This window comes from Marmota monax, unplaced genomic scaffold (genome assembly GCF_021218885.2).
Source record: "Marmota monax isolate L192 unplaced genomic scaffold, Marmota_monax_Labrador192_F-V1.1 WCK01_AAM20220418_F8-fsc00108, whole genome shotgun sequence".
In the NCBI taxonomy this organism is placed as follows: domain Eukaryota; kingdom Metazoa; phylum Chordata; class Mammalia; order Rodentia; family Sciuridae; genus Marmota; species Marmota monax.
The window spans coordinates 3,228,059-3,242,426 of NW_026694593.1; the positions used below are offsets into that span (position 1 = coordinate 3,228,059).

The 14,368-nt window shown below is 49.9% G+C and overlaps 1 protein-coding gene across 1 annotated transcript; it reads left to right on the forward strand.

Annotated features, from left to right (window-relative positions):
• Positions 1-1,630, forward strand: LOC124077474 (protein S100-A12). Its single transcript, XM_046421906.1, has 3 exons — positions 1-133; positions 701-861; positions 1,369-1,630. The coding sequence occupies exons 2-3, from the start codon at positions 724-726 to the stop codon at positions 1,507-1,509; spliced, it is 279 nt and encodes a 92-aa protein (XP_046277862.1). The 5' UTR covers positions 1-133; positions 701-723; the 3' UTR covers positions 1,510-1,630.
• Positions 1,631-14,368: the final 12,738 nt, after the last annotated feature.

A 14,368-nucleotide genomic window follows, 5' to 3' on the forward strand; every position in this document is an offset into this window, starting at 1 on the left:
AGATGAATCAGAGAGATTTCTTGACCCAAGGTTGAAGGTGAAGTTTAGACTGCATTATAAAAGCCTCCTGGGCTCATGCTCTTCACCAGTGCTGGCTTTCTGCTACTGCTCCACACTTTTGTGCATTGAAGGGGTAAGTGTCCTTTCCTTGGCTGGCTCCTTAGGTGTCCCACAGGATTGTGATTGCAGGTGGTCACTTTGCAATCACAGGTGTCAGAAGCCTCTGCTTGTCTGTGCACTTCTGGGCTGATCTTACATTTTTAATTCAAGCGCTTGCTGTGCTAGGTGGATCTAGCCTCAGGCATGGTTTACCAGGGCTGGGATGTCTGTAGATGTTGTCTGGCCAAAGTATTGTTATCTGGGGAAAGCGAAGAGCAATGTCAGCTACAGAACCCTTCGCAGTGAGCTTAAGTGAGCAATAACCTCTAAATGGTCTTGCCCGGTGGATGGAGTGGTGTGTGACACCACAGGCAACTGGGGTTGATTCTGTCAGACTATAGACTGTATTATGTCTCCTTCTCTCTTTCATCCTATCCACAAATCAAAAATTCACCGTGGTTCAAACTTGGAGCAGAGAGACCCCAAGTGGATCTGGAGGACGTCTGTCATGGTTTTTCTGCACCCTAGATACAGAAAGAGGGGAGAGTGGATGTTAAGGGTTGGGAGGAGGAAGTGAAGCGAGACCTCTTTTGTCTTCTAGAAGGTGAACCTGAGGTTGGGAAGATGCCCACTCTGGAAGAGCACTTGGAGGGGATCATCAACATCTTCCACCAGCACTCAGCTCATGTGGGGGATTTTGACACCCTCTCCAAGAGTGAGCTGAAGAAGCTGATAACCAGGGACCTTGCAAACACCATCAAGGTAGGTGCTGCCCATCTCGTCGTCACCACTTGTCCTCCCCCGGCACTGAGGGAGTGGCGAGTTCCGGGAGAGGATGGCGGGACAAGGACTGGGGTCGGGTCAGCCCCAGTTTGAGCTCCCGAGGACCTTCTCCCCCTGCTGTGGGGTAGGGCCTCTGCTGCCCTCTCTCACACTCTCTCTCTCGTTTTGGGCTTTACTCAGTTTCTCACTCTGGGATTTGTGTCCTCATAAATAAAGGGCAAAGACGGACGCAGGGGAGGGGAGGCCTGGGGTAGATGCACTGCAGAGTACCTTCCAGGTCAAGCCTTGCCTGAGTCTGGGGTGGCCCATCCTGGAATGTCAGTTACATCCTCTGTCTTGTCATGTTGGAGTCCCCAGTGCCGCCTCAATGACTTAATGTCCTAGACGTCACTAAACTGAGTCCCGAGGGCTGAGTGGTCCAAGAAGGGTCGGTGGGGGAGTTTGGTACCGAGGGTCTGCACTCACGGTCTCTGTTCTGTCTCCTAGAATACCCAAGATCAAGCTACCATTGACAGAATATTCCAGGATCTGGATGATAATCGAGACGGAGAGGTCGACTTTAGGGAATTCCTATTACTGGTGGCCTCTGTGCTGGAGACGACCCACAAGAACCTCCACCGAGAGTAGCAACCTCTTTGAGAGCCTTTTCCGCAGCCATGTCCTGAGGAGAGTGTTCTCCCCCTCACCACAGCCCTGCTTTGCCTGAGGGGAGTGAGAATTAATAAATGTACTCATGGAAAATTCTTAATGGCATCTGTCCACTTTTATTTCTCTCCATGCATGGTCCCTCAACTTAGTTATACGTCACCTTGCTATTCTGACAGCCTCATTTAGACCCTTTAAACCCCTGGCTCCATTTGTCTACCCAATATTTATTGAAAGTCCACTGTTCGTTTAAAAAAAAAATATTCATTGAATTTTTGTGACAGCCAGAGACCAAAATAACAAAAGTCCTTGTCCCCTCAGAGTTTATATTCCATTGGGAAGTAAATGAATAGTCAAACACATAATATAGATATTACATATATATATATATATATATATATTACGGTAACATTGGAGGGTGATAATAAATGATGTGAATAAAACTAAAGCAGGGAATTTGGGCTGGGGTAGAAGGAAAAAGAATGGGATGTTAGTTTAGATGGAATGTTTTGGGTGTGCATTGGAGTAGAAGTCAGAAAGAAATGAAGGAGAGTGGCTTGCAGATATCTGGCATCCGGGAGTTCCTGACAGGGAAAGATCAAGGTCCTGAGGTGGGCATAGGCTCAAAGAATAGCACAAAATCCAGTGTACCTGGCACACAATAACCGAGATGGGGAGTGGGGGTAGGTGGGATAGGGTCTGCAGGAGAGAGAACTACATCACATCAAGGATATAAACATTCCTATTTAGATATTTTACATTCTTATCTTTTGTTTAAAGCCTTTGAGGGCTGGGGATGTGGCTCAAGCGGTAGCACGCTCGCCTGGCATGTGTGCGGCCCGGGTTCGATCCTCAGCACCACATACAAACAAAGATGTTGTGTCCACTGAAAACTAAAAAAAAAAAAAATAAATAAAGCCTTTGAAATCCCATGTGTATTTTATACTTTCAGTATATCTCATAGCTACAGTTACATTTTTTTAAATTTATTTTTTAGTTGTAGTTGGACACCATACCTTTATTTTATTGATTTATTTTTATGTGGTGCTGAGGATCCAACCCAGGGCCTCGCACGTGCTAGGTGAACCTCTATTGCTGAGTCACAACCCCAGCCCCCCTACAGCTACATTTTAAGGGCTCAATAGCCGCATATAGTTCATGGCCACCATATCGGATATTGCAGCCCAAGGTCATTGGTCGGAAGCCAGACTGGGCTAGGAGGCTGGAGACAAGGAGTAATCAGATGCTGAAGACATTTGAAGGTGGAAAGTGAGAGGTCACAGTTTACTCCAAAGGTTTTTTTTTTTTTTTCTCTCTGACATTGAGCTGCGTGTTGGGGATATAGAAATGAAAGACTAAGCGTTGCCTTCAGGTGCTCAATTCTTGTGAGGAAAAGTGAGAGTCAGCAGAAGTTTCTATGTCATGTCATGTGTGTTTTAGCAGAAGTAAGCACGGGACATTGTGGGAGAACAGGAAGGTGGCCCGGCTCAGGGGATGAGGCTGTTGGGCTTCCTGAAAGAACGGACACTTGGTGATGATATTTGGGGTAGAACTTTGAAAACAGGGAAAATAATCCAGTACTTGCATGTTTCTGAGCACGGGGTTGTAAAGAACAATTTCTTTGGTTCTCTCAGAAGGGACAGGAATTGGGAAGAACAAAAGTAGGGACCAGGGAGTAGAATGCTATGCTCTGTCCGACCTAGAGTAACGGGCAGGAAGGCTTCTCTGTGTAGACCCTTGATGGTCCGGGCCAAGTTCTTGGCTCAACACCCACCCGAGAGGGAGGCAGTCTCCTTTGGTGTCTTTCTCTTCTCTGTGAGCCACAGAGAGGCACAGGCATTGATGTGATTTTGCTTAATGCCCACACCCCAGTGGACCGGGTTGTTTGAGAGCAGGTGCACAGAACCTGGCAGTGGGGGTGCTTGCTATGGTCTGAATGTTTGGGTCCTTCCAAAATTCATGTTGAAACCGAATCCCCAACGTAACAGTATGGAAAGGTGGTGGCTTTAGGAGGTCAAATACCATGAAAGCTCCACCCTCACAGAGAGGTACGGTGCCTTGTTGGAAAGGCTTACTGGGGTGTGTCCCTTTCTCCACCTGAGACTCAGCATTCATCCCCTATGGAGGATGCAGCTACAGGGCCTCATCTCGGAAGCAGAAAGCAGCCCTCGCCAGGCATGGAATCTATCAAAGTCCTGGTCTTGGGCTGTGAAGCATCCCCAAATGGGAGAAATAAAATTCTATTTTATAAGTTCCCCAACCTGTGGCATTTTGTTGTAGCGGTACAAATGGACTGACACAGTGTCTGATAAGTATTTCTTTAATGAATAAATGTGTGGACATCAATAAGGTATGGGTTTTGTTTTCTCTTTAAATTTTCTTTCTTTTTTTAAAAATATTTATTTTTTAGTTCTAGGTGGGCACAATATTTTATTATTTTATTTTTATGTGGTGCTGAGGATCGAACCCAGTGCCTCACGCATGGTAGGCGAGTGCTCTACCACTGAGCCCCAGCCCCAGCCCGAAATTTCGTTTATACCAGGGTTTGAACCCACTTAATCCCTGTGCCACATCCTTAGGCCTTTTATTTTTTATTTTGAGACAGAGTTTAGCTAAGTTGCTCAGGACCTCACTAAGTTTCTGAGGCTGGCTTTGAATCGTGATCCTCCTCCCTGGGCCTCCCCAGCTGCTGGGATTTCAGGAGTGCACCGCCACACCTGGTGGTCGGTTTCCCACAACTGGTTCCAGAGAACAGAGAGTGTGACCCCGGGCGGGGTGCAGGAATGATCTCTGAAAGGGCCAGGTGGGTCAGTGTTCCCTGGAGGGAAGGGGAATTCCGTCTGATCAGCAGGAGTCACTGGGGCCTCCCTGCCCTCCAATCCCGCCTCCCTCCCGCTAATGCTGATGCTCCCCTGGGATGGATGGGGAGCTTGGAATCAGGAGCAAGCCCTGCCCTTTGGAATCAGATGGACTTATCAGAATGTCAAGGTACCCGAGGAAGAAGCCTCCAGGGCAGAGCCCTGGGCTCTGGCAGACCCTTCAATGGCTGCCAGCCTCTCTTTCAGCAGCAGGCACAGCTCAGAAGGGCAGGATCTGAGGGAGATCTAAGGGAAGCTCTACCAGTGGGTAGATATGGGGAAGTCCAAGGAGGGCGCTGCCCATGGTGGGGACACGGCTTGGCCTCTGGCTTATTTGGTCAGAAGCCACATGGAAATGATGTGCAGGACGCTGGGTTCCAGCACTGGCCCCCCGGAGGAGCCCCCTGCCCCTGCGATTGTGTCTGAGCGGAGCAGAGAGGAAGCAGGGAGTGTTGAGAGTGTGTGAGGAGCTGAAGCCCGAGCACGGGGCAGGGCAGGAGGCCAAAGACGGTGAAGGAGGGTTGGCAGAGGAGGAAGGGTTGGAGCCCAGAGAGGAGGGTCCTGGGATTGTCAAAGCCAGGCGGCTTCCCTCGCCAAAGGTGGGCTCTGTTTCCCTCACTTTGAGGAATTCAAAGGAGTTTTAGAATTTCAGTTTTGAGGAGCTTCAGACTAGGTGAACACTGAGTTGTCATCTACTTCTAACGTCCTGAGAGATCACGACTGGATGGAGGGGGATTTTGAGTAGGTCCAGAAGGGGAGCGTCACTTCACGTGAGGGTACCAAGGATGACATCCCCAGGATGCACTCAAGGGGGGCGGTCCAGGGGATGAGGACTGAATGCTATTTCTTGGTTCTACTCCTCGTTTGGCCACTTACTAATTGTGAAACTTTGAACAAAGAACTTCAAATCTTTCGACTTTAGTTTCCTCCTCAATAACATGGGGCTAACAACGGGAGCTTTCTCCCGGAGTGGGTGTGAGGCTTAGCTAGTCTCGAAGCACCTGTCAGCCACTTGGCCCCTGACTCCGGGAAGTACTTAAGGGAAATTAGTAGGAAGGGAGTTAGGGTTTGCATATGAGGTGACTCCCCAAAGCTCCCGGGTTAATGCAGGAATGCTCGGAGGTGAGATGAGCGGACTGTGAGAGCCGTGACCGTCAGTCCATCCCAGGTTGAATGGCCTGGGTGGTGACTATAGGCAGGTGGGGCAAGGCTGGACGAGGTGAGTCACGGGGACACGCCCTGAGAGGCGCATCTTCCTGGTGGCCTTCCCTTCTGTCCCCCTTGTTTGCTTCCTTCTGCCGTGAGCTGAGCAGTGCTTCTCCACACCCCCCTCCCACAATGCTCAGCCTCACCTCGGGCCCAGAGCAATGCAGCCAGCTGACCAGGCACGGAACCCCTGAACCTGTGAGCCAAACTGAACCTTCCCTCCTCTAAACTGTTCTTTGTTCTTGTCAGACATTGTGATCACAGTGATGCGAGGGTGACTAACACAAACAATAAGACAGTTTATACAAGAGATGATTGCAGCTCACCTATTCTCTGCAATGTATCATTAGGTAGAGATTATTTTAAACTGAAGCAAAGATTAACGTTGAATTTAGGGGAAGCTTGGGTCGTCAAGTAACCAGGGGTGACTACACAATAGCTTTCTTTTTTTTTTTTCCCCAATACTTAGTTTTTAGTTGTAGTTGGACACAATACCTTTATTTTACTTATTTTTATGCGGTGCTGAGGATCGAACCCAGGGCCTCACATGTGCTAGGCGCGCGCTCTACCGCAGAGCCACGACCCCACCCTACAATCTCTTTCTTTAAAGGCCTTTGAACTAGATCAAGCTGCTGTGTCATTTAATGCACTCACACATATTTCTGATCATTTGGGATATAAATCATAGTAAAACCAACAACCATCAAGAAGAATAAAACCCAGTGTATTTGCTGTAGCGAGAACATTCACTATGATTCTTTCCCCCCTACAACAACCTGCTGAGCCACAAACTGAGCTGAAATCACAGGAAGAATTCATGAACTGTTAAATCAGAGGCATCCAAGGGTGAAAACAGCCTTCGAGTTGCAATCACACGAGATGGTTCGACTCCTGGCTCGACTGCTTCTTGGCCTTGTGGCTTGGGCTGGTGGCTGTGCAGTCTCCGAGCCGAGTTTTTCTATCTGTAAAGTGACTGAACTAGTGACCGCTAGTGCCTTCATGAAAACAAAGACTAGACTCCGTGACTTCAGCGGGTGTCATTAAACAAGCAAACACACACAAATGCTGTTAGGATCACGGAGCCACAGAGACCGGACCTGTCCTCCCGTGTCCACTATCAGCCTCTGTCCACCCGCTGAAGCTCTTTGTCCAGCCCCTCCAGAGCATGCTCCAGTTTTCCCATGAACTTTCGGACTTCCCGGGTTTTGCTCTCGCTGTCCTGTTTCAGTAAGCAAACATCTGACAAGAACAATTAAAGGAGGAAAAGTTTATTGAGGGCTTGTAGTTTCAGAGGTCTCTGTCCAGAGACGGCCAGCTCCATTCTTTGGGGCCTGAGGTGAGGCAAAGCATCATGGCTGAAGAACGTGGCAGGACATGGCACCAGGAAGCAGAGAGAGACCTCTGCTCACCAGGAACACGATACATACCCCAAAGGCATGCCCTCCCCAGGGACCCCCTTCTCCAGCCACACCCCACCTGCTTACAGTTTCCACCCAGTTAATCCCCATCGGGGGATTTGGGAGACGCATCTAAACCACACGGTGCCCTGTGATCTCTGTGTCTTCAGTGCCTTGGCTTCTCTCCATTCACAGCACTGCCCATGTCTCCTCTCCTGTGGGCACTAGGCTGTGTGGCTCTTCTCTGGTTCTGTCACTCCTATGGATACCCCAAGGTCCAAATCAAATCTCACCGTTCAGGGCGTTCTCCTGCCCATATCCCCGTGGCACCCTTCTCTGGAGAGGAGAGTTTCAGGTCCTTCCAACTTGAGGCTGACCTGCCTGTTCCACCCTCAGGGTCCTGCTGGGCTGTGGCATTATCGTGTGGTAAAGGACACTAAGGCTATTCTTATGGGTGCTGCATGTGCCACCCTTACCCTTGAGAAGACGTTTTGGAAGGCTGCTGGCATGCCAGAACCAAGCCCGCCTGTGTACCAGGGCCTTGGAGGTCAGCCAAAGGACCTGGGGTCCACAGAAAGAGCGCCAGCAGCCCCTGATGTGAGACTGGCGAGGACTCACATCACTTTGACTTGGCCGACCCAAGAAGCCTTCCACACTGAATGGAAGCAGTTAAACTGTAAAAATCTGGAGGGCACGGACCCTGACTTCCTGCACTTGTGACTTAGGCCTCACGTCCTGTTCCCTCCTTAGCAAGGCCTGGCCTGGTCACCTACTCTCCCAGCAGTCACTCCATCACATCTTCCTCGGGTTTTTCTGCGGAACCCACCACCTTCTGAAATGGCCCCGGGCGGTTTCTTGCTCCACTCTCCCCAGCTGCAGACCCCCAGAGAGCAGGCCTCACATGACGGTTGACCGGCACCTGGAAGGGAGCCCTGCGTTTGGTGGATACTTGCAGAATGAGGCAACACCCGGGGAGCGGTGGTTTCCCTGAGTGGAGTCACTGTGCTTGGCCAAGGGAAGGAATGGCTGGCATCGAATACCAGGAAGAGGCTTAAGGAGGTGCTGGGGGCATGGGAGGGGCTGGCTGCAACGAGCCACAGCATGAAGCGTTTCCAGGCCGTGTCACGGAGTGGGCATCTCTCCCAAGGACCTGGCAGTGTTTGAAGGCAGGGGTCATGACCTCCCTTCCCTTTGTCCCTAGACTCGATACCCCAAGTTCTTCAAGGAAGTTCATAATGATGTCTTGGTCAGTGGCAGACTGTATATGTGATAAGAGCCTCTTAGGATTACGATGGAGCTGAAAAATTTCTATCACCCGGTGGTGACATTGATGTACTATGCAGCGCAAGGCATTTCTCACATGTTTGTGGTGACACTGGTGTAAACTAACTTGGCCAGTTGTTTAAAAGAATGAATGGCACACACAGTTATGTGCAGTACATCAAAACTGACAGAGATGAGAAACGACTATGTGACTAGTTTATGTATTTACTATACTCTAATTTTTATTGTTATTTTGTGGTGTGATCCTCCTACTGAAATCTAAAAATGTTTACTGTACAACCACTAGTGTGAAGAGAAAGCCTACAGAATGGGATAAAATCTATACCACATGTACCTCAGATACAGTATTTAATCTCCAGAATATACAAAAAACTCAATACCAAAAAAAAAAAAAAACCCTCAAAAAACTCAATACCAAAAAAACAAACAAACAAACAAACAAAAAACAAACCCCAAGTAACCCAATCAATAAAAATGGACTAAGGAACTGAACAGACACTTCATAGAAGAAGAAATACAATCAATCAACAAATATATGAAAAAGTGTTCAACAGCTCTAGCAATTAGAGAAATGCAAATCAAAACCACCCTAAGATTTCACCTCACTCCAGTCAGAATGGCAATTACCAAGAATACAGGCAACAATAAGAGTTGGCGAGGATGTGGGGAAAAGGTTCATTCCTACATGGCTGGTGGGACTGCAAATTGGTGCAACCACTTGGGAAAGCAATATGGAAATTCCTTAGAAAACTTAGGATGAAACCACCATTTGACCTAGCTATCCCACTTGTCGGTTTATACCCAAAGGTCTTAAAATCAGTACACTGCAGTGACACATCACATCCATGTTTATAGCATCTCAGTTCCCAAATAGCTAAACTGTGGAACCAACTTAGGTACCCTACAACAGATGAATGAATAAAGAAAATGTGGTATATATACACAATGGAATATTACTCAGCCATAGAGAAGAATGAAATTATGGCATTTGCAGGTAAATGGATGAAGCTAGAGGCTATCATGCTAAGTGAAATAAGCCAATCCCAAAGAACCAGAGGCTGAATGTTTTCTCTGATTTGTAGATGCTAATCCACAATGGGGGTGGCTAGGAAAGAATAGAGTTACTTTGGATTAGTCAGAGGGGAGTGAAGGGAGGGAGGGGATATGGGAGTAGAAAGGATAATAGAATGATCTGGACATTATGACCTTATGTGCATATAGGATTACATGACCCGTGTAATCCTATATCATGTACAACCAGAAGAATGGGAAGTTATACTTCATTTATGTAGTCAAAATGCATTCTGTTGTCATGTATAACTAATTAGAACCGAGAAAAAAATGTTTGCTGTGAAAACAGAACGCTGCATCTGACGGCAACCGCCTTGTACACCTCGTGTTTACTGAGCCTCTGCACTGCATCAAGAGGCCACCCTGAGTGACGGACCTGTTCCCTCTAGCTTCGTGGAAGCACACTCTAGATGTTTGTACAACAGCAAGTTGCCTGGTCTGTGTTAAATGACACACATAAATGGGTCTCCTCTAGTGACTTTCTCCTTTGTTATTAAGAGGAGATTTGGAAACTGAACTCCGTGGGTTTTTTTAAGGAATCATCCTGTCACTGGACATGGGACTGAGGAGGTCCCTCCAAGGGGGCAGTGGGACCTCAATTTGGCCTAGGCAGGTTCTTGACTTATGCCACCAAAAAGAATTCCAAGATGCACTGAAAGCAAGGCACAAGCAAAGGCTTATTACAGGGCAGGTATACACTCCCCAAAGGCAAGATGTGGAAGACCCCCATGTTTCGGAGAACGGAAGCACCACGCGCTCAGGGCTGAGCTCTCTGACGGTATATATGATATCCCTGGGAAGAAATGTACAAGTTCCCAGGCAAGCGTTTTTTGAAAATCAAGTCTCATGTCAATCATTTGATATTTGGGGTTCAGAATGTTTCCTCTTGGTTAAGCAATTGAGCTGTAAATCAGATGAGAGCATATTGTGTAGGTCTTTGACTCTGGGGGCATTGAAATGAGTGATGCTTTTGTTCTGGTTGGTCTGGTATAAGCCAATGCCGAGGTTTTGTTTATGTGACAGACAAGCAGGCCTGGTCACACTCCTAGGTCCCGGGCTCCACCGAGTGAGGGTCTCTTTCTCTCTCTCTGAGAGTTCACCTGCCTCCATCCCTGTTAGATAGGACTCCTAGATCCTTCTCAAAGGCACTCCCTGAAGGGACCCCGGTGACACAGGGCTGCATTTCACCATGGAGAACTGGAGGTGGGGGATGCGGAAGGCAGCAGTCAGGAAGAGCTCTGAGGGAATATGGAGTAGGTAGAGGGAGAAGGAGAGGGGCGAGTCAGGAGGGAAGGGGCGAGAGTTGGGGGAGAGGAGGGAGCAAGGCGGGGACTCATGCTGGGCTGGATCCCCACCCCGGGATCCTGCACTCTTGCTGGGCCAGCTGGGTGCCACCCTCCTCTTGGCAATGATCCCCCTCCTCACTGTAAGGTCTGCCTGTGACAATTGTGGGCAAAAATGGGGGAAGTCATGGTGGACAGGGAAACCTGTAGGAGGCCAGCGACTCCCTACTGGGTGTCAAGTTCCCTGTCTCTTGGGACTGGGGGGGGATCTTAAAAGATGGGTGGGGGTCCAACCTGGCCAAGGAGCTGATCTTGGGATAGAGGAATTGGTTCAGGTCTGAGCCCCAAGATACAACAGGACTTGAGCAACCAGTTTCAGTCTTGTTGTCACCGTGGGGACTGGAATGTCAACACCCATGACCCAGGGCTTTCTAAACTAGAAATTTTAAGCAACTGCTGGGAGGGGGCAGGGCTCTGAGGTTGGATTCTGGAGTTTACTTCAGAGCGGGGCCTGCATCAGGGTTGTGTAAGATTGCTTCACGGGGCTGGTGAAAGCAGCGGCCTTTCTTCCCGGCAAGTTCTTGGCAAACAGCATCAAATTAGAGCATCTTATTTATCCAATAGGGGATGCAGGTTGGGCTCTTCCTGAGGGAGCCTGGGATGGTCTGAGATTCTGAACAAATCTGCGTTTTCTAAGAAGGGCCACTGGGGTCTCTGTTCAGTCCCCACCCAGAGTATTGCAGCAGGCCCCCAACAAGGGGGGAGTCCCTGGCCCATCGTGGGCGTCCCCTGTCCACTAGGATCTCCCCCCTGTGACCCTCTCCTCTCCCCTTCCACCCCTGCTGCTCCTCATTCCTGTTCAACCCCACACCTGTCACTTTCAGGCCTTTGCCCACCTGCTCTCCTCCTGCTGAAGCACCCTCCAGTCTGTTCTGGAACATTTGTAGCCCCCAGCCCAATGCGTCTCTCATTCCCTTCCCTCCAGGGAGACGGTCCCTGCTGATGGGCATGGTTCCCACTCCAGCTCCATGGAGCTTCCAACCTCCCCTGTCGTTTGTCTTCCTTGTTAGGATAAGGTGAGGACCTGTCCTGTTGCGCTGCAGGTCTGGGAGTTGCTGGACGGCAGAGCCAAGTCTTATTTATCGTGGTGCCCCCTCGTAGCTTTACGTGGTACCCGGCACACAGCAAGTGTCCAGTGGACACCTGCTGAGCGAATGAGCGGGGAGACAAGTGAATTCATGTATTCCCCCCAAATTCCAGAGCCATTCCATGCCGCCCAGACCCTGGAGGGCATTCAGAGCAGGCTACAAATCTGGGCAGAGTCCAGCAGCTCAGGTCACCACGGCGCCTTCCTCGTTCTTCCTAAAAAAGACATCCAGAAGTTCAGGTTCCACTGCTAGTCAGATCGGAGGCAACTCCCTCTTCTAGCAACTGGGGGACAGTCATCTCTGGTTCCTTAGACACTACGATCCTGGGGAAACCCCCAAGTTCATGTTTCTCCAAAGAACACACTCATCTGAGAGGCAGCCTCTAGCTCTCCCTGCAGTGGAAATCTTTACCGTGACCCTCTTGCTCTGTGTCTGAGGGAAGAGGACTTTGTTCCCCTTTGATCATCAGGACCATGTCATCTATTTAATGGAAGGGACTAGTGGGAAGGAAGGGGCTAAGCTACCTTAACCAGCTCTGTTCAAATCCCCTGGGCCTGAGAGAGTGGCTCGCTGTCAGACCTTCCCTGGGTTCTAAAACAGAACCCTACAGCGAGACAGAGTCTGTGGAGAGATGAGGGCAAGAGGACGCATGGCCAGCACCTAAACAGGTCCATTCTCTCTGCTGTGTCAGCCTCCAAACTGCCGGGCAGCTGGTGTCTGCAACCTCTGGGTCCTCCCTGTGAAGGACCCAGTTCTGTTCCAACATCTGCCTCCGACTCCCTAGGGCCCCAGACCCATCCATAACACTCAGTGTGAGTCTGCACTCTGCTGAGATCTGGGGACATGGAGCAGGAGAACCACATCCTGGTTTCGGGAGCTCACAGTCAACTTGCAGACGAGGAATTCCAAGTCCTAATTGGACATGCCATGGCAGAGCTGTCAAGCTGGGCTTGGTGGCGCATGCCTGTCATCCCAGAAACTCGGGAAGAAGAGACGGGAGGATGGCAAGTTTGAGGCCAGCCTCAGCAACTTAGCAAGAGGCCTTGTCTCAGAATAAAAAAGAAAAAGGGCTGGGGGTTAGCTCAGGGGTAGAGCACTCCTGAGTTCACTTTCTAGTACTGGTGTGGGAAAGGGGAGGGGGGAGGGGGAGGGAGAGGGAGAGAGAGAGAAAGGAGGGAAGAGAAACAAGGATCAGAGTTCTGGTCTTGAGAAGGGAGGGAGGTGGCAGGAGGCTTCGCGAAGTCAGATGCTGGCTGAGACCTGATGGATACCAAGGAACTTGCTAGAGACACCAGGAGGGGAAGAGTGTTCCTAGTCTGAAAGTGAAGAGGCTGGAGAAAGACTGGGCGTATTTATGGAGAGGGTTTTGGGGAACTGGATGGGCGGAAAGATGATAAGGGGTTAGCTTTATTCTGTGTCTCAAATAGTTCTTTTCCCTTGAAGGAGGGGAACTAGGATTCATGTGTACCAGGCACGAGGAGACGGGTCTTGGCTCAGTGTAATGAAGGATGTTCTGGGTGCCAGAGCCAAAGGAGGAAGCCCCACTTCCCTGGAGGAATTCAGGCAGTGTTGGTTCAACCTCTTGGTGGGGACGTTGGGGAGAACCACTCAGGGGTGGAGCTGGGACAGCTTGCATTCAAGCAATGGGTCTCCATTTTTTTTTCCCCCCACAGCAAATCTCTTTTTTTAAATCCAGAATTCCAGTGTGTGTGTGTGTGTGTGTGTGTGTGTGTGTGTGTGACATAAAAGCAGAACGGATTTGAGTCAACACAGTGGGGGGAGGGGCCTTTGGTTCCCATAAGCCTGCACCCCCAACCTTCAGGTTCCAGGGTCTAAGCTGATAACCCAGAAGCCTTCCATTTACTTGGCTTAATCACACTTTCCTCCTCCTCCTCTCCCCTCCACCTTCCTCTGAGAAGAGAGCACCTCAGAAATTTTAGGACATTTAAACAGTCAGTGTTTGTTGGGCTCCTACTCTGCTCCATCCATCCCTCTGGTGCTGGGGATAAAGTGAGAATAAGACAAGGGAATGGACTTTGCCACCCCAGAGTTCACAGTCTAGTGTTGCAGACAGAGTCACAGATATATTTCGGGGACATTGTGGTCAGTAATGGGCAGAGAGTGGTGGTGGGGGGAAGCACCTGCCTGCCTTCCCCTGAGCACGGAGTCCAGTGCTGGCACTCAGGCCTCATATCCCAGGTTGCTTCTTTCCCCTGTGCCTAACCGCATTCAGAAGAGGATAAAGAGGGCGAGGCCTCCCTGGATGTGTGGAGGGGTAGTAGCCGGTCAGAAGATGCACCAGGTCAGGCACTGAAGGCTGGTGAGGGCTTCCCAACTCTGTACCCAAACCCACAGCCTGGAGACATTAAGGGCTCTTAAGTCCTCACCCCCACAGTGGAGGCCTGGGGGCTTCAGAGTAGGAGCATGCTACCAGCAGCTGGGGACTCCGTGACAGTAGGTCGCAGCGGGAGGCTACTTTCTTCTTGCTCGGCTCTAGGGAAGGAAGGGGGAGACTCAGGCAGTGAAGTGGGTGGGCTTCTCCTGGCACTATTTTGATCCACTCTGCTCCTGTGTGACCTTGCACTAGTCTCTGC

Bases quoted from the DNA above. Each gene is read 5' to 3' on its own strand.
- LOC124077474 (XM_046421906.1), top strand. From the start codon at position 724: ATGCCCACTCTGGAAGAGCACTTGGAGGGGATCATCAACATCTTCCAC. The intron at 862-1,368 runs GTAGGTGCTGCC...TCTGTCTCCTAG, and splicing joins ACCTTGCAAACACCATCAAG to AATACCCAAGATCAAGCTAC.